The sequence below is a fragment of the Rattus norvegicus genome, chromosome 6, assembly GCF_036323735.1.
Source record: "Rattus norvegicus strain BN/NHsdMcwi chromosome 6, GRCr8, whole genome shotgun sequence".
Taxonomy (NCBI): Eukaryota; Metazoa; Chordata; class Mammalia; order Rodentia; family Muridae; genus Rattus; species Rattus norvegicus.
Genome location: NC_086024.1, coordinates 103,366,320 through 103,389,123, shown reverse-complemented (window position 1 = coordinate 103,389,123; position 22,804 = coordinate 103,366,320). Strand labels below are relative to the sequence as shown.

The 22,804-nt window shown below is 39.8% G+C and overlaps 1 protein-coding gene across 1 annotated transcript in view; it reads right to left on the bottom strand.

Moving 5' to 3' along the window:
* Positions 1 to 4,580: 4,580 nt before the first annotated feature.
* Pals1 (protein associated with LIN7 1, MAGUK p55 family member) overlaps positions 4,581 to 22,804 on the bottom strand; it is a 56,579-nt gene continuing 38,355 nt past the window's right edge. The window contains exons 10-14 of the mRNA NM_001108034.1: positions 21,657 to 21,728; positions 19,230 to 19,397; positions 18,231 to 18,433; positions 16,783 to 16,893; positions 4,581 to 5,181 (exon numbers count right to left, since the gene is read on the bottom strand). Coding sequence (NP_001101504.1) covers positions 5,005 to 5,181; positions 16,783 to 16,893; positions 18,231 to 18,433; positions 19,230 to 19,397; positions 21,657 to 21,728 — 731 coding nt within the window. The 3' untranslated portion in view covers positions 4,581 to 5,004. The remainder of the gene's footprint in view (positions 5,182 to 16,782; positions 16,894 to 18,230; positions 18,434 to 19,229; positions 19,398 to 21,656; positions 21,729 to 22,804) is intronic.

Here is a 22,804-nt window from a genome sequence, read left to right as displayed (position 1 = left end):
TGATTGAGTCACAGGGAGCTTAGTTCCTTTTAAATTAGAAAGCTGCAGAGCGGTGACAGTGAATCTAGAATTTAAGCCCAAATAGTCAAGCTTAAGTTGTATAAAAAACTTTGTGTGTGTGCGCCACAGGTCATATAAGTCAGTTTTTGTTTCTGCATCATGTGGGTCCCAGGATGGAACTGAAGTTGGGATTTAGGGGCAGGCACCTTCATCCATAGAGCCATCTCACTGACCATAAAAGTTTACTCAGTTCTTTGTTTTTTCTGGTGTGTCTGCATGTGCATGTGGAGGCTACAGGACAGCCTTTGGAGCTGTGCCTTAGGACCTGTCCATCTTTGTTGAGATGATCTCACTGGCTTGAAGCTTGTCAAACAGGCTGGACCAGCAGGCTAACAAGGCGCAGGGGCCTGTCTGGCATTCCCATGCCAGAGTTATAAGCATGTACTACCAGGCTGTTCTTTTCTCCATGGGTTCTGGGTGGGGTACTAAACTCACTCTTTTAGCAAGCCCTTGAGTAAGCTCCCAGCCCACATCCTTATCGTTTTCGTCTTTTCCATATTTAAAGTTCTAGGTATTTAAGAGCAAGATAGTCTGTCTCAGAGGTATCTTATTTGTAGGAAACCAGATGTGGCTCATAGAAGAAAACGTCAAGTTCATGTGTACACACCAAAAACCAAAAAATTAAAGAGGTAAACTTGTATGGTCAATGAGGTGTCTCAATGCCACAAACTGAGTTCCATCCTGGGTCAGGAAAAACTGACCGTGTGCACTGTGTAGTGACCTGTGGCACACACACTCGCACAGTAACACTGAACTGTTCAGCAAGCAACTTCGTGAGGTGTAGATTGTACCATTTCAGTTGTGCACATGGAGAAATGGAGCGGCTTGTGTATGTTAAATAGCATAGGTGGAATGAGTCCAAGTCAAGGGAATCTTGACTTCACTGGCAGTCTTTGAGTTATCTAGGCACTGCTTTTAGTTTGAAGGTAGCCACACCTCGACTTTTACTTATTTAGGAATATTCATTTATTTGAATGCATTGGACCACAGGCATTTAGATTTCTCACGTAGCTTCAGTAAAGCTCTGGTGCTTACTAGGCTTGCTTAAGCTGTCCCCAGATTTGCAGAGGATTTCCTATTGACATTCCTTCTTATTATGCTTCAGGGTGGTTTGGAACTCAGCATCCTCCTGCTTCAGCCTCCTGACTACTAGGATTGTAGGCACACACCATCACATTGAGCTAAAACTTTAGATGGCTTTATGGTTTCACATTAAAAAGTCAAGATTAAATAGTGGGTAAATATTGTTGGGTTTGGCTGGGAGTGAGCTGATCCAAAATAGATAATCAGGAGTGGAAAAGAAAGCTGGAGTGCGTCAGGCTGCATATACATATATATATAGAACTTTGTGATATGACCTTTGGGAGACAAACAACGGGAGAAGTACAGTAGGTACCATAACCATCATCTCAATCTCTGGCTGCCCTAAGGTGAATTTGCCTGTTTTTATACCTCTTCCCTCTAAAAAGTTTTGTGCTCACAACTTTAAATTGGCTATTTTCAATACTTTCAAAGGCCAGGAGTGGTGGTGCATGCCTTTAATCCCAGCACTCAGGAGGCAGAGGCAGGCAGAACTCTTGAGTTCCAGGCCAGCCTGGTCTATATAGTGAGTTCCAAGAGTCAGGACTGTATCAAGACCCTGTCTCAAAACAACAACAAAAAGCTTGTTTGTTCCAACCAACAAACAGGACTGTCTATGCCAATAAAGGACATCCCACATTTACACTCTAGTTTGTATTCCACTTAGAGTTTCCAGCAGTGTTTGTTGATCCTGACAATTCCTTGAAGAAGAGTGGTCTGTATGTATACAAACCTTGGATACAAATACAATAGAAGAAAGTGTCCTGTGGCTTTTACAATTTGAAATAATAGGTTTACTTTTTATTTTTATAATACATTGTGCAGTAAGACATCTCAAAACGAGTGCAGAGACAAGACAAAGGGAGATCAACAACAAATGTCAGAGTGGCTACCTTCATTAAGGATAAATCCCTGGTTTATATTTTCCACACATTCGAAAAAATTACATTCAAATCATTCCTCATCAATATTTACTCCTTAGTCCATGAGAGAAGGAAAACAATCCACACACTAGATTTTCATAGAAAGCAATCTAGACCAGTCTAAATATTAACATCCTATTTATTCTGAAGTAAGAACCTCTAAGAAATGAAGGTCCTTCCTTGTTTGGATTTCCAGAGGACATGTCATTAGCTGGTATGACCTACTTTGTTTTTGAGACAGGGTCTCATGTAGCTGATGATAACCTTGACCTGCAGATCCTCCTCTTTCCAATTTCCAAGTGCTGGGTTACACCCATGAACACCCATGCTGGCTTTCTGCACAGCCAGGGTTTTGTGCACGCTAGGCGATACTCTACCAACTGAACTGTGTTCCCAGCAACCACAATATCATTTCTTTAAGTGGCTAAGACTTCCCTGGCACAGCAGTTTCCAATCAGAACCACAGAGGGATAGAAAATTGAATTGGCCCTAATGGCTGTACAATCATCACATGTAAAACAAGGGGTTTTTGTTTTTTAGCATAGCTTAACTTTTCACTGTTTAGAGACTATGTTGAGCATTAGTGCATTCATAAACATTAGGGTTTACAAAAGCTCAGGATATACACTATCCTACCATTACTTAACAAGTAAAGAAAATTATAGGATCTCACAAACCTTGGGAATCTCATAGGCTCTGCTGGGAAGGTCATGTGTGGGAGTCTTGATGGCACATAGCCCCACTGTCACCAGGTGGCATTGACAGAAACTTAAAACTTTACTCAAATCCAATGTTCATCCTTCAATCCATGCATCCTTTCTCTTTTTTCTTTTTCTTTTTTTTTTTTTTCAGAGCTGGGGACCGAACCCAGGGCCTTGCGCTTGCTAGGCAAGCACTCTACCACTGAGCTAAATCCCCAACCCCTTTCTCTTTTAAAAACATTTTTATTTCTTTATTTTTTGAGACAGTTTCATGTAACTCAGATCAGCCTTAAACTCTAGGTCTTCCTACAGGGTTACAGGTGTGCACCAAGTCTCACCAGTCAGTATTTTCAGTCAGCCTGCAGATCACAAAGCTCTACTGACCATAGACTACCTTTCATTCCTGAGGAGAAAAAAAACAGTTGAAAACCTGAAGAGATTTAATCCTCTAAGTGCTGAGTGAATTGACCATCAATGCTGACAAGGGTGTGGACCTTGCATTTTTCCTGCTGTAAACTGGGAGTGTTCAGACTTGAGACTGAAGAGCATTCTTTCCTTCACCTCAAGATTGTGCCTTTATTCGTAAGGAAGATTATTTTCAAAGTATTTCTAAAAGACACATTTGCCAGCCAATACAAAAGCCATGCAAAACTGAACATAAAAGACATCACAAATACTCTACATTTGTTCCAATAAGATTATCCAGAAGAGAAACCAGACACAAACAGCACTGTCAAGACATTAACACCACTGCTTGTGCTAAGTGACAAGTCAGTGTTATTCCAGTGTTTAGCTTTGGGAACATGAAATTCTGTAGCTACATAAAATCAAGACATTCACATTTGAGGTTGGTTGTCACACAGAACACTTTCCTTAAAGGCTTGAGAAGACTATAAGTTAACTTTCTGTGCGGATTTGTACACACTGAATTTTAAAGCTATAGCTATACAGACAGTACAAAAATTCCATTAGTGTGAACATTTAAGGTGTAGCAAGCTGCTGTATTTCAGTCACGAGGAAGACTCTGTTAGGATAAAAACTTGTCCGTATACACTTAATAACTTTCCTTCGATGTTCTTTTCTAAAATGCTTAATGACTGCCTCCTGATCTCAAAGTCAGTTGTCACGGTATTTCCTCAGTGTGTATGTATGTATAAAACTATTCCAATGCAGAACACACTATTTATTAATCTATTAAATATCAATATACAGTACAGATTTCCAGTTGACACCTACATATATAGCACAGTAATAGATATAATTCTGTGCTCGGATATGAAAATGCAGAAAATGTCAAATGTGTTACATCCTTTCACTGACATAAAACATATTTGCATCATAAGGAAGAAATTTTAATGGTCAGCATAGTTTATATGAACTTTTTATCAGAGCAAGGAGTCAAGGCTATCAAATCACCACAATTTAGTAAAGTAATTCAGAAAATTCTATCTTTAAAAATGTCAGCATCTGTTGTATACTTGTAACTACACTGGCGGCTGCTGGTTGTGCATTCTCTGCCACAAAGTCCAAGCTGAAGGACTGGACTAATTATTTTTACTTTCGGTTTTTCGAGACAGGGTTTCTCTGTGCAGACTTGACTGGCCTGGAAGTTACTCTGAAGACAAGGCTGGCCTTGAACTCAGAGATCCACCTGCCTCTGTCTCTTGAGTGCTGGGACTAAAGGCGTGCGCTTCCATGCCTAACAAAGCTAGTATTTTTAATGGAATGTTTTTCAGAATGAAAAGTTTAACCAATAAATTTAAACTTAAGAAGTTGCTCCAAACTAAAGTGACACTTTTTTTTCCTTTTCTTTAAGAGAAATATTTCTGATGACTAAATCAGTTTAAGAAAATACTGTTATTCTCAGTGCACAGAAGCACAGCCCCTTCTCTCAATAATCCCATGAAGTCATTTAAGTTAAATGTTAAATAATGTTAGTATTCATACCTAAGTGAGACAATGGTATATTACGTATATATATACATTTTTTTTTATAGACATCTGACCAAGAGGCAAGAAAGGTGAAAACATAAATCAGAAATGCTCTGAAGAAAGTTTCCATTTTAAATCTCCAAACAAGTCAAGGCCCCCTAAAGCAATGTGCAGGAAGTGTTGTGTACAAATTGCCTAACGGGCCTTTCTCACTAGTGTAGGAGATTAACTCTCAGCGTTAAGGCCATCTTCCTGTTGGCGGTTTATCAAATAAAGCTCATCATGATGACACAGAACAGCCATTTCCTTCACCTTAGCCAGGTGGATGGCACCCACTGAGGCTCGGTGTCCAGTTTGTTAATAAGCCTAAGCAGTTCCTGATAGGCTTTATCAAGATCTGAATTCACAATCGCAGTGTCGAAGTAGTGGCCGTTGTTCTGTTCCATCTCTCTCGTCTTCTCAATAATCTCCCTTAATTCTTCCGGCTGCAAGGAAAACATAAAGACTGAGAATACAGAGGACAGCACAAGTCAGGAGGGTCACTACAGGGCTTTCCTGATTGTTGCTAAACTCAGTGCCTTCCCAACCCTTTTCTTGAGCCACCTTGGTACCATCAGCATCTTAAGAATTCATGTTCGAAGCCTGGTTTATAGCACATTTTGTTCTCATGTATTTTCATTTTATCTTTATGCCTGAAAAACGTGGGCGATTTCTTTGACTTCCCTAAAAACTTTGATTTTCAAATATTGTAGAGCATCATAACCTTTATCTAAAAGTAACCTTGGGGCTGGAAAGACGGCTCAGCAGTTAAAGAGCACTACTTGTTCTTACAGAGGATCCAAGTTCGGTTCACAACATTCACACAGTGATGGTTCCAGGGGCTCTGAGACCCCCTTTGACCTTCTAGATAACTGTAAGCATGTGCTGCACAGACAAATGCATATGAAACATCCATACACATAAACATAAGTAAGTCTTTAAAAGAGCAAAGGTAATATCGTCTGAGTCCAACTTTCTGATTAGAGTGAATGTCTCTAAAACATTCTTCACAAGAGCATTTGCTTTAGGGCCAGTGGTGTACACCTTTAATCTCAGCACTCGGGATACATAGGTGGATCTCTGCGAGTTTGAGGGCAGCCTGGTCTACATAGTTCCAGTCCACCCAAGGCTACACAGCAAGACCCTTTCTCAAGAACAAGAACAAAAATGCTTTACCTGTACTATAGGGTTAGGCAGAATTAACATTATGGGAAAACTAAAGGATTGATTTATTGCGTTATCTTCTCTAAGAAAATCTTGTATCCAAGATTTAGTGACAGAATGGGACAATTTAAAACTGTTTTCAATGTACAAAGGATATTCTCTCATTCATGCTCATTCGTATGCATTCATATTCATTCATTCATTCATTCATTCATTCATTCACTCACTCTGTCTGTCTGTCTGTCTGTCTGTCTGTCTGTCTGTCTGTCTGTCTGTCTATCCCCAGGCTCCTAGAATTCTTGACCTTCTGCTTCAAGTACTGGGATTACAAGTGCATACCGCCACACTGGGTGCTACTAAAAATAGTTTTTTTTTGTTTTTTTTTAATTTAATTTTCTTCCCTCCTCCCTCCCAAAGTATTGTTTCTCTATATGACTCTGGCTATCCTGGAACATCCTATGTAAACAAGGCTGGTATCAAACTCTTAAGAGAGATGCTTACTTTTCGCCTTCTGAATTCTGGGATTAAATGTGTATGCAGCTAAGACTAGCCCTGCCTGGCCCTACAAAGGAGTTTTAAGATGTAAAAAAGTATCCACTAGAGTATGAGAAATAATAAATGACAGGCTACTTAAGAATGTTGAGTAAAGGAAACGTTTAATGGAGACAAGCCAGTGGCAAGGTTATATGCAAAATTATCCAGCACCCTACAGCCATCGAACTACCCCAGATCGCCCTTGTGGATCAAGATGGCTAATTAAACTTCAGATCAAATGTCTTGTGTGATTTTTAAGTTTGGGTCCACAAAATGAGTCCACTCAACTGTAGAGGGAAACACAGTAAAAGCACGACAACTCTGGGGCAGTTGAAATGCTGTGATTGAAAATGCTGAAGATCTATGTTCACAGCAGGACCTTATCACTGCAACCAAGCACTGCGACAGCTTTGCTGAAACCTGTCTACTCACAGCTTGAGATTAGCTGTCAGCAAATTTGAAGCCCGAAATCTAGGCAGAGTCAAAACTGACAGTACAACAAGTTCCCTGATGGTTTACATTCTGGACTGAGTAAGTAACACCATTGTTGAGATTTGTGTTTACCCACTCGTTACGTGATAAAGTACTGTAAGAAATAACACTGGACATGGAAAAGTAAGTGGACTACAAAGGCCACTCCATATACCAGCATCTAGCCAGCAAGTGTAGAGCAGACGCTTTTACATTCAGAGTGGGTGATGGGACAAAAAATAAAAACATTTCAAAAGACTGACATCTCTTTGGATCTACTCTCTGATAACGATGGAACTATAAATCAGTTATGCATTCTTTAAAATCACCAAACAGGTGAAAATTAACATATTTTGAAATAATCCAAGAGTTAAAGATAAAAGTGACAACAGTAGAAAATATTGTAACAAAATAATAAATACAGATGTAGTTAACAAGTTGCTTATAAGAAAATTATTATGACAAATGCCTACATTTTAAAAGAGGAAAGGCTTAAAGATCATGTAAGGTTAAGACTTCAGAAGTTAGAACATGTGTGAATTAAGGTCAAAATGAGGGAAAAGTGATTTAAATAGGCAGCAGCTCTCTGCTCCCAGACCCGGTGAGAGAGAGACCCAACCGCCTGGTCAGGTGGGCACTCCTGAGGCTGCAGAGCGGAAGAGACCACCAACACTGCCCACCCCTGCCCACATCCCTGGCCCAAGAGGAAACTGTATAAGGCCTCTGGGCTCCCGTGGGGGAGGGCCCAGGAGCGGCAGGACCCCTGCCTGAGACACCACCGGAACCTGATAGAAACAGACCGGATAAACAGTTCTCTGCACCCAAATCCCGTGGGAGGGAGAGCTAAACCTTCAGAGAGGAAGACAAGCCTGGGAAACCAGAAGAGACTGCTCCCTGCACACACATCTCGGACGCCAGAGGAAAAAGCCAAAGACCATCTAGAACCCTGGTGCTCTGAAGCTCCCGGAAGGGGCGGCACAGGTCTTCCTGGTTGCTGCCGCTGCAGAGAGCCCGTGGGCAGCACCCCACGAGCGAACTTGAGCCTCAGGACCACAGGTAAGACCAAATTTTCTGCTGCAAGAAAGCTGCCTGGTGAACTCAAGACACAGGCCCACAGGAACAGCTGAAGACCTGTAGAGAGGAAAAACTACACGCCCGAAAGCAGAACACTCTGTCCCCATAACTGACTGAAAGAGAGGAAAACAGGTCTACAGCACTCCTGACACACAGGCTTATAGGACAGTCTAGCCACTGTCAGAAATAGCAGAACAAAGTAACACTAGAGATAATCTGATGGCGAGAGGCAAGCGCAGGAACCCAAGCAACAGAAACCAAGACTACATGGCACCATCGGAGCCCAATTCTCCCATCAAAACAAACATGGAATATCCAAACACACCAGAAAAGCAAGATCTAGATCCAAAATCATTTTTGATCATGATGCTGGAGGACTTCAAGAAAGACATGAAGAACTCCCTTAGAGAAGAAGTAGAAGCCTACAGAGAGGAATCGCAAAAATGCCTGAAAGAATCGCAAAAATCCCTGAAAGAATTCCAGGAAAACATAAATAAACAAGTAGAAGCCCATAGAGAGGAGACACAAAAATCCCTGAAAGAATTCCAGGAAAACACAATCAAACAGTTGAAGGAATTAAAAATGGAAATAGAAGCAATCAAGAAAGAACACATGGAAACAACCCTGGATATAGAAAACCAAAAGAAGAGACAAGGAGCTGTAGATACAAGCTTCACCAACAGAATACAAGAGATGGAAGAGAGAATCTCAGGAGCAGAAGATTCCATAGAAATCATTGACTCAACTGTCAAAGATAATGTAAAGCGGAAAAAGCTACTGGTCCAAAACATACAGGAAATCCAGGACTCAATGAGAAGATCAAACCTAAGGATAATAGGCATAGAAGAGAGTGAAGACTCCCAGCTCAAAGGACCAGTAAATATCTTCAACAAAATCATAGAAGAAAACTTCCCTAACCTAAAAAAAGAGATACCCATAGACATACAAGAAGCCTACAGAACTCCAAATAGATTGGACCAGAAAAGAAACACCTCCCGTCACATAATTGTCAAAACACCAAACGCACAAAATAAAGAAAGAATATTAAAAGCAGTAAGGGAAAAAGGTCAAGTAACATATAAAGGGAGACCTATCAGAATCACACCAGACTTCTCGCCAGAAACTATGAAGGCCAGAAGATCCTGGACTGATGTCATACAGACCCTAAGAGAACACAAATGCCAGCCCAGGTTACTGTATCCAGCAAAACTCTCAATTAACATTGATGGAGAAACCAAGATATTCCATGACAAAACCAAATTTACACAATATGTTTCTACAAATCCAGCACTATAAAGGATAATAAATGGTAAAGCCCAACATAAGGAGGCAAGCTATACCCTAGAAGAAGCAAGAAACTAATCGTCTTGGCAACAAAACAAAGAGAATGAAAGCACACAAACATAACCTCACATCCAAATATGAATATAAAGGGAAACAATAATCACTATTCCTTAATATCTCTCAATATCAATGGCCTCAACTCCCCAATAAAAAGACATAGATTAACAAACTGGATACGCAACGAGGACCCTGCATTCTGCTGCCTACAGGAAACACACCTCAGAGACAAAGACAGACACTACCTCAGAGTGAAAGGCTGGAAAACAACTTTCCAAGCAAACGGTCAGAAGAAGCAAGCTGGAGTAGCCATTCTAATATCAAATAAAATCAATTTCCAACTAAAAGTCATCAAAAAAGATAAGGAAGGACACTTCATATTCATCAAAGGAAAAATCCACCAAGATGAACTCTCAATCCTAAATATCTATGCCCCAAATACAAGGGCACCTACATACGTAAAAGAAACCTTACTAAAGCTCAAAACACACATTGCACCTCACACAATAATAGTGGGAGATTTCAACACCCCACTCTCATCAATGGACAGATCATGGAAACAGAAATTAAACAGTGATGTCGACAGACTAAGAGGAGTCATGAGCCAAATGGACTTAACGGATATTTATAGAACATTCTATCCTAAAGCAAAAGGATATACCTTCTTCTCAGCTCCTCATGGTACTTTCTCCAAAATTGACCATATAATTGGTCAAAAAACGGGCCTCAACAGGTACAGAAAGATAGAAATAATCCCATGCGTGCTATCGGACCACCACGGCCTAAAACTGGTCTTCAATAACAGTAAGGGAAGAATGCCCACATGGAAATTGAACAATGCTCTACTCAATGATAACCTGGTCAAGGAAGAAATAAAGAAAGAAATTAAAAACTTTTTAGAATTTAATGAAAATGAAGATACAACATATCCAAACTTATGGGACACAATGAAAGCTGTGCTAAGAGGAAAACTCATAGCGCTGAGTGCCTGCAGAAAGAAACAGGAAAGAGCATATGTCAGCAGCTTGACAGCACACCTAAAAGCTCTAGAACAAAAAGAAGCAAATACACCCAGGAGGAGTAGAAGGCAGGAAATAATCAAACTCAGAGCTGAAATCAACCAAGTAGAAACAAAAAGGACCATAGAAAGAATCAACAGAACCAAAAGTTGGTTCTTTGAGAAAATCAACAAGATAGATAAACCCTTAGCCAGACTAACGAGAGGACACAGAGAGTGCGTCCAAATTAACAAAATCAGAAATGAAAAGAGAGACATAACTACAGAATCAGAGGAAATTCAAAAAATCATCAGATCTTACTATAAAAACCTATATTCAACAAAATTTGAAAATCTTCAGGAAATGGACAATTTCCTAGACAGATACCAGGTATCGAAGTTAAATCAGGAACAGATAAACCAGTTAAACAACCCCATAACTCCTAAGGAAATAGAAGCAGTCATTAAAGGTCTCCCAACCAAAAAGAGCCCAGGTCCAGACAGGTTTAGTGCAGAATTCTATCAAACCTTCATAGAAGACCTCATACCAATATTATCCAAAATATTCCACAAAATTGAAACAGATGGAGCCCTACCGAATTCCTTCTACGAAGCCACAATTACTCTTATACCTAAACCACACAAAGACACAACAAAGAAAGAGAACTTCAGACCAATTTCCCTTATGAATATCGATGCAAAAATACTCAATAAAATTCTGGCAAACCGAATTCAAGAGCACATCAAAACAATTATCCACCATGATCAAGTAGGCTTCATCCCAGGCATGCAGGGATGGTTTAATATACGGAAAACCATCAACGTGATCCATTATATAAACAAACTGAAAGAACAGAACCACATGATCATTTCATTAGATGCTGAGAAAGCATTTGACAAAATTCAACACCCCTTCATGATAAAAGTCCTGGAAAGAAGAGGGATTCAAGGCCCATACCTAAACATAGTAAAAGCCATATACAGCAAACCAGTCGCTAACATTAAACTAAATGGAGAGAAACTTGAAGCAATCCCACTAAAATCAGGGACTAGACAAGGCTGCCCACTCTCTCCCTACTTATTCAATATAGTTCTTGAAGTTCTAGCCAGAGCAATCAGACAACAAAAGGAGATCAAGGGGATACAGATCGGAAAAGAAGAGGTCAAAATATCACTATTTGCAGATGACATGATAGTATATTTAAGTGATCCCAAAAGTTCCAGCAGAGAACTACTAAAGCTGATAAACAACTTCAGCAAAGTGGCTGGGTATAAAATTAACTCAAATAAAGTAGTAGCCTTCCTCTACACAAAAGAGAAACAAGCCGAGAAAGAAATTAGGGAAAGAACACCCTTCATAATAGTCCCAAATAATATAAAGTACCTCGGTGTGACTTTAACCAAGCAAGTAAAAGATCTGTACAATAAGAACTACAAGACACTGAAGAAGGAAATTGAAGAAGACCTCAGAAGATGGAAAGATCTCCCATGCTCATGGATTGGCAGGATTAATATAGTAAAAATGGCCATTTTACCAAAAGCAATCTACAGATTCAATGCAATCCCCATCAAAATACCAATCCAATTCTTCAAAGAGTTAGACAGAACAATTTGCAAATTCATCTGGAATAACAAAAAACCCAGGATAGCTAAAGCTATCCTCAACAATAAAAGGACTTCAGGGGGAATCACTATCCCTGAACTCAAGCAGTATTACAGAGCAATAGTGATAAAAACTGCATGGTATTGGTACAGAGACAGACAGATAGACCAATGGAATAGAATTGAAGACCCAGAAATGAACCCATACACCTATGGTCACTTGATTTTTGACAAAGGAGCCAAAACCATCCAATGGAAAAAAGATAGCATTTTCAGCAAATGGTGCTGGTTCAACTGGAGGGCAACATGTAGAAGAATGCAGATCGATCCATGCTTATCACCCTGTACAAAGCTTAAGTCCAAGTGGATCAAGGACCTCCACATCAAACCAGATACACTCAAACTAATAGAAGAAAAACTAGGGAAGCATCTGGAACACATAGGCACTGGAAAAAATTTCCTGAACAAAACTCCAATGGCTTATGCTCTAAGATCAAGAATCGACAAATGGGATCTCATAAAACTGCAAAGCTTCTGTAAGGCAAAGGACACTGTGGTTAGGACAAAACCGCAACCAACAGATTGGGAAAAGATCTTTACCAATCCTACAACAGATAGAGGCCTTATATCCAAAATATACAAAGAACTCAAGAAGTTAGACCGCAGGGAAACAAATAACCCTATTAAAAATGGGGTTCAGAGCTAAACAAAGAATTCACAGCTGAGGAATGCCGAATGGCTGAGAAACACCTAAAGAAATGTTCAACATCTTTAGTCATAAGGGAAATGCAAATCAAAACAACCCTGAGATTTCACCTCACACCAGTGAGAATGGCTAAGATCAAAAACTCAGGTGACAGCAGATGCTGGCGAGGATGTGGAGAAAGAGGAACACTCCTCCATTGTTGGTGGGATTGCAGACTGGTAAAACCATTCTGGAAATCAGTCTGGAGGTTCCTCAGAAAATTGGACATTGAACTGCCTGAGGATCCAGCTATACCTCTCTTGGGTATATACCCAAAAGATGCCTCAACATATAAAAGAGACACGTGCTCCACTATGTTCATCGCAGCCTTATTTATAATAGCCAGAAAATGGAAAGAACCCAGATGCCCTTCAACAGAGGAATGGATACAGAAAATGTGGTACATCTACACAATGGAATATTACTCAGCTATCAAAAACAACGAGTTTATGAAATTCGTAGGCAAATGGTTGGAACTGGAAAATATCATCCTGAGTGAGCTAACCCAATCACAGAAAGACATACATGGTATGCACTCATTGATAAGTGGCTATTAGCCCAAATGCTTGAATTACCCTAGATCCCTAGAACAAACGAAACTCAAGACGGATGATCAAAATGGGAATGCTTCACTCCTTCTTTAAATGAGGAAAAAGAATACCCTTGGCAGGGAAGGGAGAGGCAAAGATTAAAACAGAGACTGAAGGAACACCCATTCAGAGCCTGCCCCACATGTGGCCCATACATATACAGCCACCCAATTAGACAAGATGGATGAAGCAAAGAAGTGCAGACCGACAGGAGCCGGATGTAGATCGCTCCTGAGAGACACAGCCAGAATACAGCAAATACAGAGGCGAATGCCAGCAGCAAACCACTGAACTGAGAATAGGTCCCCTGTTGAAGGAATCAGAGAAAGAACTGGAAGAGCTTGAAGGGGCTCGAGACCCCAAAAGTACAACAATGCCAAGCAACCAGAGCTTCCAGGGACTAAGCCACTACCTAAAGACTGTACATGGACTGACCCTGGACTCTGACCCCATATGTAGCAATGAATATCCTAGTAAGAGCACCAGTGGAAGGGGAAGCCCTGGGTCCTGCTAAGACTGAACCCCCAGTGAACTAGTCTATGGGGGGAGGGCGGCAATGGGGGGAGGGTTGGGAGGGGAACACCCATAAGGAAGGGGAGGGGGGAGGGGGATGTTTGCCCGGAAACCGGGAAAGGGAATAACATTCGAAATGTATATAAGAAATACTCAAGTTAATAATAAAAAAAAAAAAAAGGAGGGAATAAAATGAAAAAAGGAATCACTGTGTAGGAAAGATAAGTATAAGGAGACAATATAAGGATATAAGCGGGTGCATCTTGGGTAGGGCAAATTAAAAATAAAATAAAATAAAATACTTTTTTTAATTAAAAAAAGTGATTTAAATAGAAAAGACAAAAGAGACAGAAGCTATCTTGAGTTTTCTAAAGTAATCAATCTTGAAAACAGTTTCTAAACAATTTCTACAAAACAGACTAATGGGGTTTTCCCCCACATTAGGGAAAAAACAGTTTTCTTGAGATAATATAGTTTACATGCCATACAGTTTACTAATTTAAAATATATGAATCCACTGTTTTTATGGTTATAGAATTCTGAATTAACACCATAATCAATATTAGAAGATTTTCCACCCTCTCCAGTAGTGATCTGAATGAGAATGGCCCTCACAGTCTCATAGTTTGAATGTTTGGCTCCCAGGTGGCAGAACTATTTTAGGAAGAATTAAGAGGTGTGGCCCTGGAGGAAGAGGTGTGTCACTGGGACTGTGCTTTGAGGTTTCAAAAGCTCACACCAGGTCTTGTCTGTCTGCCTCAAATATAAGCTCTCAGTTACTTCTCCAACACCATATTTGTTTGCTATGCTCCCTACCACAATGGTCACTGACTTAATCTCTGAAACTGAAAGCAAATGTTGCTGTGGTCATGGTGTCTCTTCATAGCAACAGAATAGTAAATGAGACACCACCTAAGACTGTTTATAATGTAGTAGCCATTAACCTTGTTTTCCAATGCCTAAGCAATTACTAAGCAATTTATGTCATGCATCAGATATGTCTGATCTGGATATCCTAAATGTTTGGAATCATACAACTTGTGGTCTATTGAGTCTCAGTTTTTTTCCAAATGGCATCTAGTATTTTTAGGTTTATCCCTTGTTGTATTAAGCATTGGTACTCATTCTTCTTTACTGCCTGTTTTTGAAGATGTAACAAAGTTACAGGAATCAAAACAGTATGGAATCAGTCTAAGTGCAGAATATAATCCAGAAATAAAAGTGCCAACACAGGGCTGGAGAGATGATTCTGCTCTTCCAGAGGTCCTGAGTTCAATTCCCAGCAACCACATGGTGGTTTACAACCATCTGTAATGAGACCAGATGCCCTCTTCTGGTGTGTCTGAAGATAGCTACAGTCTGAAGATGAGCTACAGTGTCCTCATATACATAAAATAAGGAAATCTTTTTTTTTTTCTTTTTTAAAGTGCCAACACAGTGACTCAACAGGTAAATGAGCTCACTTACCCAGAGGTAAGGAGGCAGGAGAGAGAACCAACTCCACAAAGTTGCCCTCTGACCTCTACATGTGTGCTGTGGCCCATGTATATCCCCACCATTATGCAAATTACATACATATAAACTATATGTTCTGTGCCAAATAACATCACACATATACAAACTATATGTATTGTGCCAAAAAAGATAGTCTTACTGCACAAAGATTGTTGGAATAATTTGATATCTATATTATTTAAAAAACAAAGCTTCCCTGTCACATTACACTAAGACTATGAATAATTTAACCAAAATACACAAGCTAGAATATTTAAGGAGAAAACACAGAATAATGACCTTATAATTTTCTAGACATGTATAAAATTCACTAGCCATAAGAAAGTGAAAAAGTGAACTTCATTAAAATTAAACATTTCTCTGGCAGGGTATTATGGCACATGGCTATATTCCCAGCACTTGGGAGGCAGGGACAGGCAGGAGGATTAATAGTTTCATATCATTCTGAGCTACACAGATGATACTGCTTACATCCAAATTAAAGCAAACCAAACAAAAACTTACTTCTCCCATCAAAGGATGTAGTTTATATTTATAAAAAAAAAAAAAAAAAAGACAGAGCTGGGAGTGGAGTGATTGTGTATGACTTTAAACTTAACACTGAGGAGACATAAATAGGTGGATCTCTATGAGTTCAAGGCCACCCTGGTCTACATAGCTTCAGGCTATTTATCTCTAAAACAAACAAAAAAAAAACCCAAACAAAAAGCAAACTGCGATCTGGAGAAAGTAACTGTAATAAATACACGTGCCAAGGGGCTACCAATACAGCTCAGTGGGTAGAGGTCCTTGCTCTGCAAGTCTTCTGATCGAAGTTCAATTTCTGGGACCCATGTAAAGGTGGAAAGTGGAAGGAGAGAACAAGTTGACCTCTGACCTTGACATCCACATCATGGCACACAGGCACCCACTTACACAAATGTACACATACCTACACACAGGAAAAATAATTCTAATAAATAGACAAGCAATCTAACTTTAAAAACATGACAAGGCTTGAGGCCTGCACAGAAGAATATGCTCAGATGCTCACATGAAAAGACTTACATTATTTTTCAGGAAAACGCAGATGAAAACCATATGTATAACATGATCTCCATCAATACATCCAGCAAATATCTAAAATAATTTAAATACCCCTGCTCCTCTATCTGTTCCAGATCATGTACAAAAACAGAGAAAAAACAATACAGGGTTTGGGTGAAAAAGCACTCAATTCTGGAACCCTGCAAATGTGGAGCAGCTAACGAGAAGTCCGCTAAGACCTTTGGAGGGGGAAGGAAGGAGACAGCCATGTTGGTGTATATGGAGAGTAAAGGCATTTTACAGCATTCTGGAGGGACTCATAGATCTGAGGGCAGCAGTGGCAGTTTTGGGGCAAGTGACACACACAGAACAATCAGCTTGACAGCTGAGGCTGTGAGCTTTGCAGCTCTAGCAGGTCAGGTGAGGGCGAGTCTTGCTTGGTATCAGTGGTGACCTAGCACTGTGACAAGTTTACCTTTGGGTTCTTGCCTTCCTTGGCTAACAACGCCCGAAGTCTCTCTTGTGAAGGTGGTGCAATGAAGATGATGTATGGTTTCAAATCTGAATTCCGGAGGGTCTTCAAGGACTGTAACGATATTTGGGTTTTAAAATAATTGCTACCATCGAACTATTTCTCAATAATATAGACTGTTAAGATATGTTTCTAAGCATTTCATCATAAATACTTCATAGTATGCTGAGATAGTATGTTCATTCACAATAAATGTATTTAAATATAAATTCACATGTATTATATTAGCCTAGTGTTCTAGATACTGAGGCAGAGGTAGAAGACAGTGACGGGTTACAACTGTATGATAATAAGTCTCTCATGCATTAGAAAACCACAGTGAAAGTCATCTTTGAGGAATTAGAATCCAGGCAGTTGCCTTTCTAGGTGAAGATACTAAAAAGCCAATCCAGAGAGGCAAACTTGCCCTAGAGAAGCCAAGCCCCCCACGAGAAAGCAGACTGCAGGGATTAGACCTATGGACTCACTGTCCCATATGCATTACTGCTGTACACGCTCCAACTGAGATGCTCTAGCAACTCGTTATATGCATGTTCTTTCCTAAATGAAGAAACATCACTGTGCTAAACTACTTCAAGTCTTGTGATAATATTTGTTAATCCAAATAAAGAATTCAGAAAGAATTAAATAAAAGTTTCCTTAAATAAAATGGCTGGAATAGCACAAACCTCTGCATCTGCTCTCTGGAATCCCCAAGCCAACCTCCCCATCTCCGCCAAAACCCAAGCAAACAAAGATTAAAACAAACAAACACATAAACACACACACAATTGCGTTTTAGCAAGCCATTTTAGAGTCAGCGTCTGTCTATGTACATCTACTTAATGCATACTTGATTCTGTGGTTTGAATTGGTATCAGTAACAGATCAAGCACATTAATCAAAACTCTATGTTAAAGCTGAATTGTTATAAAAAGCAGGTTTCCATGACAAACAATTTTTGAAACTTCAAATTTTAACAGGCATCTTTTAAAATAGGAATCTAAGACATATTGGCTAGTAATTCTGTTTGGCTTACTCTGTCAACAGGTGAATCCAAGTTTTATCACCCAGATAACCCTGCGCCTTCACTGTGACACTTGTGAGCCTTTGAAACAATGGCCTTTAAAACCTAGGAACAACTTTCAAATTTTCTAATTTTTCTCAGATCAGAAACAGTATTTTCTGAAGACTTTTTAAGTATAGTTAGTACCAGAGTTTAGAGTTTCTAAAACATACATGTTGAAAGGGAGGGAGATTCAGCTACATATTTTGAGTTTATGAAGTGAATAGAAAATCATATGAGGACTTAAATAATTTGTCATTCTTGGACCCAACACAGTTTTCACTAGTTACTTTACAAAATATGCCCCGCAAGTTTAACACTCTAAAAACCACAATTCTGGTTGTACCTGTGCTCGAAGACTTAAAAGACATATTTTGCCAGAGTTGATTACTTGTCGTACAGAATCTATGCTGGTTCCATACAGGTTTTTCTCAAATTCACCATGTTCAATGAACTTGCCAGCTGCTATATCTGCTTCAAATGCTTGCCGTGAAACAAAGTGGTAATCTCTCCCAGCTACTTCGTGGTCTCGCCTATTCCGAGTTGTATCTAAGCAGAGGAAATCAGATAAAATAATAAACACAATGGGCAGAAGGAATGGATCAGTGCTTAAGAACGCTGATCTTTCTAGAAGATCTGTGTTCAGGTCCTGACACTCGCTGCAGGGAACTGCCTGTAACTCTAGCTCCAGGGTATGTATATAGCGGCCATCTTCACAGGAAGTACACTATAATACAGTGTTCCCCCAATGCATCTATAAATAAAATAAATAAATCCTTAGTAATAATAATGATAAATAAATATGGATCAATATGGAGAAGAGGAATAATCAACCCAGGAAGATTTTTTATTTTATATCACAAATGAAACAATGAATTGAGGAAATGTTAAGGGCCCACGTGTTTAGTACTGTTGCTATGATGACATGAATAAAAATTATCAATAATATTTTAACAGTTAATTTTAGTTACCTTGATCCAGTTTGTTCATACTGTCAGACACTGTCATGTCATCTTTCCTTAAAGTTTATTTCTGTTAGAGTAGGTACCATGGAATCGTAAAGTTGTAATTTCTATCTTCAATATCACTTTAAAGAATCAGGAATTGTGTTTCCTTTGCAATAGGGAAAGAAGCCTAAACTGTAATTTATTTAGAAACTCCCTTAGTACCATACACTTAGGAAAAATTTAAATTCCTTAAGAACTACCTTTAATAAAAATTTGCCAACAAGTTTGGTTAAACAAATTTCCTTTTCTTGACACTGACAATACTGTGCCAATAAAAGCCAATAAAAGGAACATTTTCCTGTGTAGTTAAGATTCTGAGAAAAGTGTGTCCAACTTACGAGGAACTGCAGATGCAAAGCGGTCTTTTTCTTTGTTCATGAGTCTCTGGCGCAGTTCATTCTGGCCACAGTTCTGGGGACCAATCAAGATGATAGGTCTTTTCCTATTTGCTGGCTGATGGTAAAGTGACATTTCTTCATACGTTAGGATCTCTTCATTGTCATAATCTTTGGAAAAGGAAAGAGTTAAGATTTTAGATACAATTAATGTCATGTCATAAAGATGTGCTTTTACATAAAATAATGAAGTTTTGTTGGTATTTTGTGTTTTTGAGGTAGGAGCTTGTTCTGTAGCTGGGTTAGCCTCAAACTTGTAATGATCCTCCTGTCTCAGCCCCCAAGTACTGGGATTCCAGGTATTTAAGCACCATGCCTAATTAAAATACCGAGTTTGCAGTGAGTACTACACCAAGCAGACTGCCAGGGGACACGCTCATGATAATATACTTCATTTTCATAAAGACTCCAGGTAATAGGACTATATAATGGAGAGGAAGAATGGATAAACGTTCGCACACGATGGTCACATAGAATATGTGAGTGAGAGTGCTAGAGTGCTTGGCTGATTCAATTTTAGATTCAGTAAGTATATAGAATATCTAATAATTTAGCTGGGTGGTGGTGGCAGCAGCAAAGGCCTGGTGGATCTCTGAGTTCAAGGCCGGCATGGTCTACAGAGTGAATTCCAGAACAAACAGGGCTATCTTTAAAAACAAACAAAAAGAGTATCTAATAATAAAACTTTCTTTGTTAGTTTAATGCTGCATATAAATGCAGAGAGAGTATATCTTGTCTATTGTGTGAATGCATCACCTGTTACTTAAAAAGCCTATGGCCTATAGCTTAGGTAGGAAGCAGGTCAGATATCCAGGAAGCAGAAAGAATTCTGGGATAGTGTCAGGTATAGGAAATTCACCCAGGAAGATGTGACAAGACAGATATGTGCTACCTAAGTGCAGGTTACTAGCCATGTGGCAGAATGGAGATTAAAATAAATGAGTTATTTTAAATTAAGATCTGGTCAAAGAAGAGCCTAGTTACATAGCTCAGGTACTGGTAAAAATATTTTGAATTTGAGTCTTGTTTCTGGGAACATGAGGATGGGAAGAAGGACCAGAAGTAACTTCTACACATAAGTGCTTTACATTCTTTAGAAATGAGCTGTGCAGATTTAAACAGTGCTCCTGATTTTAAACAGTAGTGTTCCTGACTTTAAACTGGCTTTTCTAGTATGTACCAAAGCAGAACTAAGAAATTCAAATGCAAGGAAGATCAATCAAGAAAGTAATGCATCCAGAAAATAAGATTGAATTCATAAAAATGGTAAGTGGTGGTGATGCCCAACTAGATTGTACGTGCACCAATCAGGGAACCTGCTGTCCCAAGTGTTAGAATTCTGAGATCTGGATTTTGAGAGATGTTATGACTTTAAAACTTTCTAATCTTAGCACTCTGTCAAGATAAATAAATATCCCTGTATGCTGGCCTCAGCAAGTAAGTAGTGTTCTGTAGAATGACCCGCCTCTCTGACTTAAGATACTATAGACAAATTATTCATGTTTTACCTAAAAAACATTTTTATGTGTGTGTGAAAAATTGTTAGTTGAAATACCCAACAGCAAGGAGCTAGAACATGAAGAGACCACCTCCAATAGGTAGACATAGCCTCCAGTGAAGGGATGAGGCCACCAACCCATCTTAAAATTTTTAGCCCAGAATTATTCCTGTCTAAAGGAAATGCAGGGACAAAAATGGAGCAGAGGCTGAAAGAAAGGCCTTCTAGAGACCTTTCAGCTATGCTCCATTTCAGCTGCAGACACCAAACCCTGACACTTATTGCTGATGCCAAGATGTGCTTACAGACAGGAGCTGGTATGGCTGTCCTCTGAGAGGCTCTGGCAGTGCCTGACTAAGACAAAAGCAGATACTCACAACCAACCATTGGCCTGAGCCCAGGGCCCCAAGGGAAGAGTTAGGGGAAGGGCTGAAGGAACTAAAGGGGTTTGCAACTCCATAGAAAGAACCACACCATCAACCAACAGAGCTCCAAGGGACTGAACCACCAACCAAAGAGTATACATGGGCTGGTCCACGGCTCCTGCTACATATGTAGCAGAGGACTGCCTCATTTAACGTCAGTGGGAGAGGAAGCTTGATGTCCCTGAGAAGGGGGATAATAGAGAGGTGAGGCTGGAATGGGAGCACCCTCTTGGGGGCAAAGGGGAGAGGGATGGAAAGGGGGGTTTGCTGAAGGGAGACAGGGAAGGGGAATAACATTTGAAATGTAAATAAATAAAATGATTAATAAATAAAAAAACGTTAGTGGCAAGTAATTTTGCAGTCAACTTAAAGAGAAAAAAAAACCTTATAGACAACCTTTTAGCGGTTGTCATAAGTACAACCGCTATTCCTGACATTAGAACTTACCATCATTTTTATTGGCATTATATAAAACCTTTTTCCTCTTCTTTTTATTCTTCTTTGCACACCATAGTTTTCCTGTTGATCAATCAAAAATAGTTATAAACACTGTATCTGGTTCTTTAAACAATGCTATTTTAAGAGGAAACTGTACAGAACTTCTGGGAACAGGAAGATAGGGGCATTAAAGCTGCAGGAGCCCTGCGGTCCAGATTGCGCCTGGATTTGAACGGACCCGGTCAAACAACTCCTTGCACCCAAATGCCGTGGGAGGGAGAACTAGACCTTCAGAGGGGCAGACACACCTGGGAAACCAGAAGACACTACTCTCTGCCCACATTTCTGACTCTAGAGGAAAACGCCTAGTGCCATTTGAGCCCCCTGTGCACAGGGACCCAGGAGGAGGAGGGGCAGGCCCTTCTGGTTGCTGCCCTCACGGAGAGCTGAAACCTAGCTCTGAGAAGCAACTTCAGGCCAGAGACCAGAGGTAAGACCAACTTTTCTACTCCAAGAGACCTGCCTGGTGGACTCAGGACACATTCCCACAGGAATAGCTGAAAGCCAGTGGACAGGAAGGACTACACGCCTGAAAGCAGAACACTCTGTTCCCATAACTGGATGAAAGAAAAGAGGAAAACAGGGCTACAGCACTCCTTACACACAGGCCTATAGGATGGTCAAGCCACTGTCAGAAATAGCAGAACAAGGTAACACTAGAGACAACCTGATGGGGAGAGGCAAGTGCAGGAACCCAAGCAACAGAAACCAAGACTACCCAATCCTCCAACCAAAGAAAACACTGAATATCCAAACACACCAGAAAAGCAAGATAAAGATTTAAAATCACATTTGATCACGATGATGGAGGACTTTAAGAAAGACATAAAGAACTCTGTTAGAGAAATGCAGGAAAACAGAGGTAAAAAAGTAGAAGCCCGTAGAGAGGAAACACAAAAATCCCTGAAAGAATTACAGGAAAACACAATCAAATGGGTGAAAGAATTAAAAATGGAAATAGAAACAATAAATAAAGCACAAAGGGAGACAATCCTGGAGATAGAAAACCAAAGGAAGAGAACAGGAGCCGTAGATAGAAACATCACCAACAGAATACAAGACATAGAAGAGACAATGTCAGGAGAAGATTCCATAGA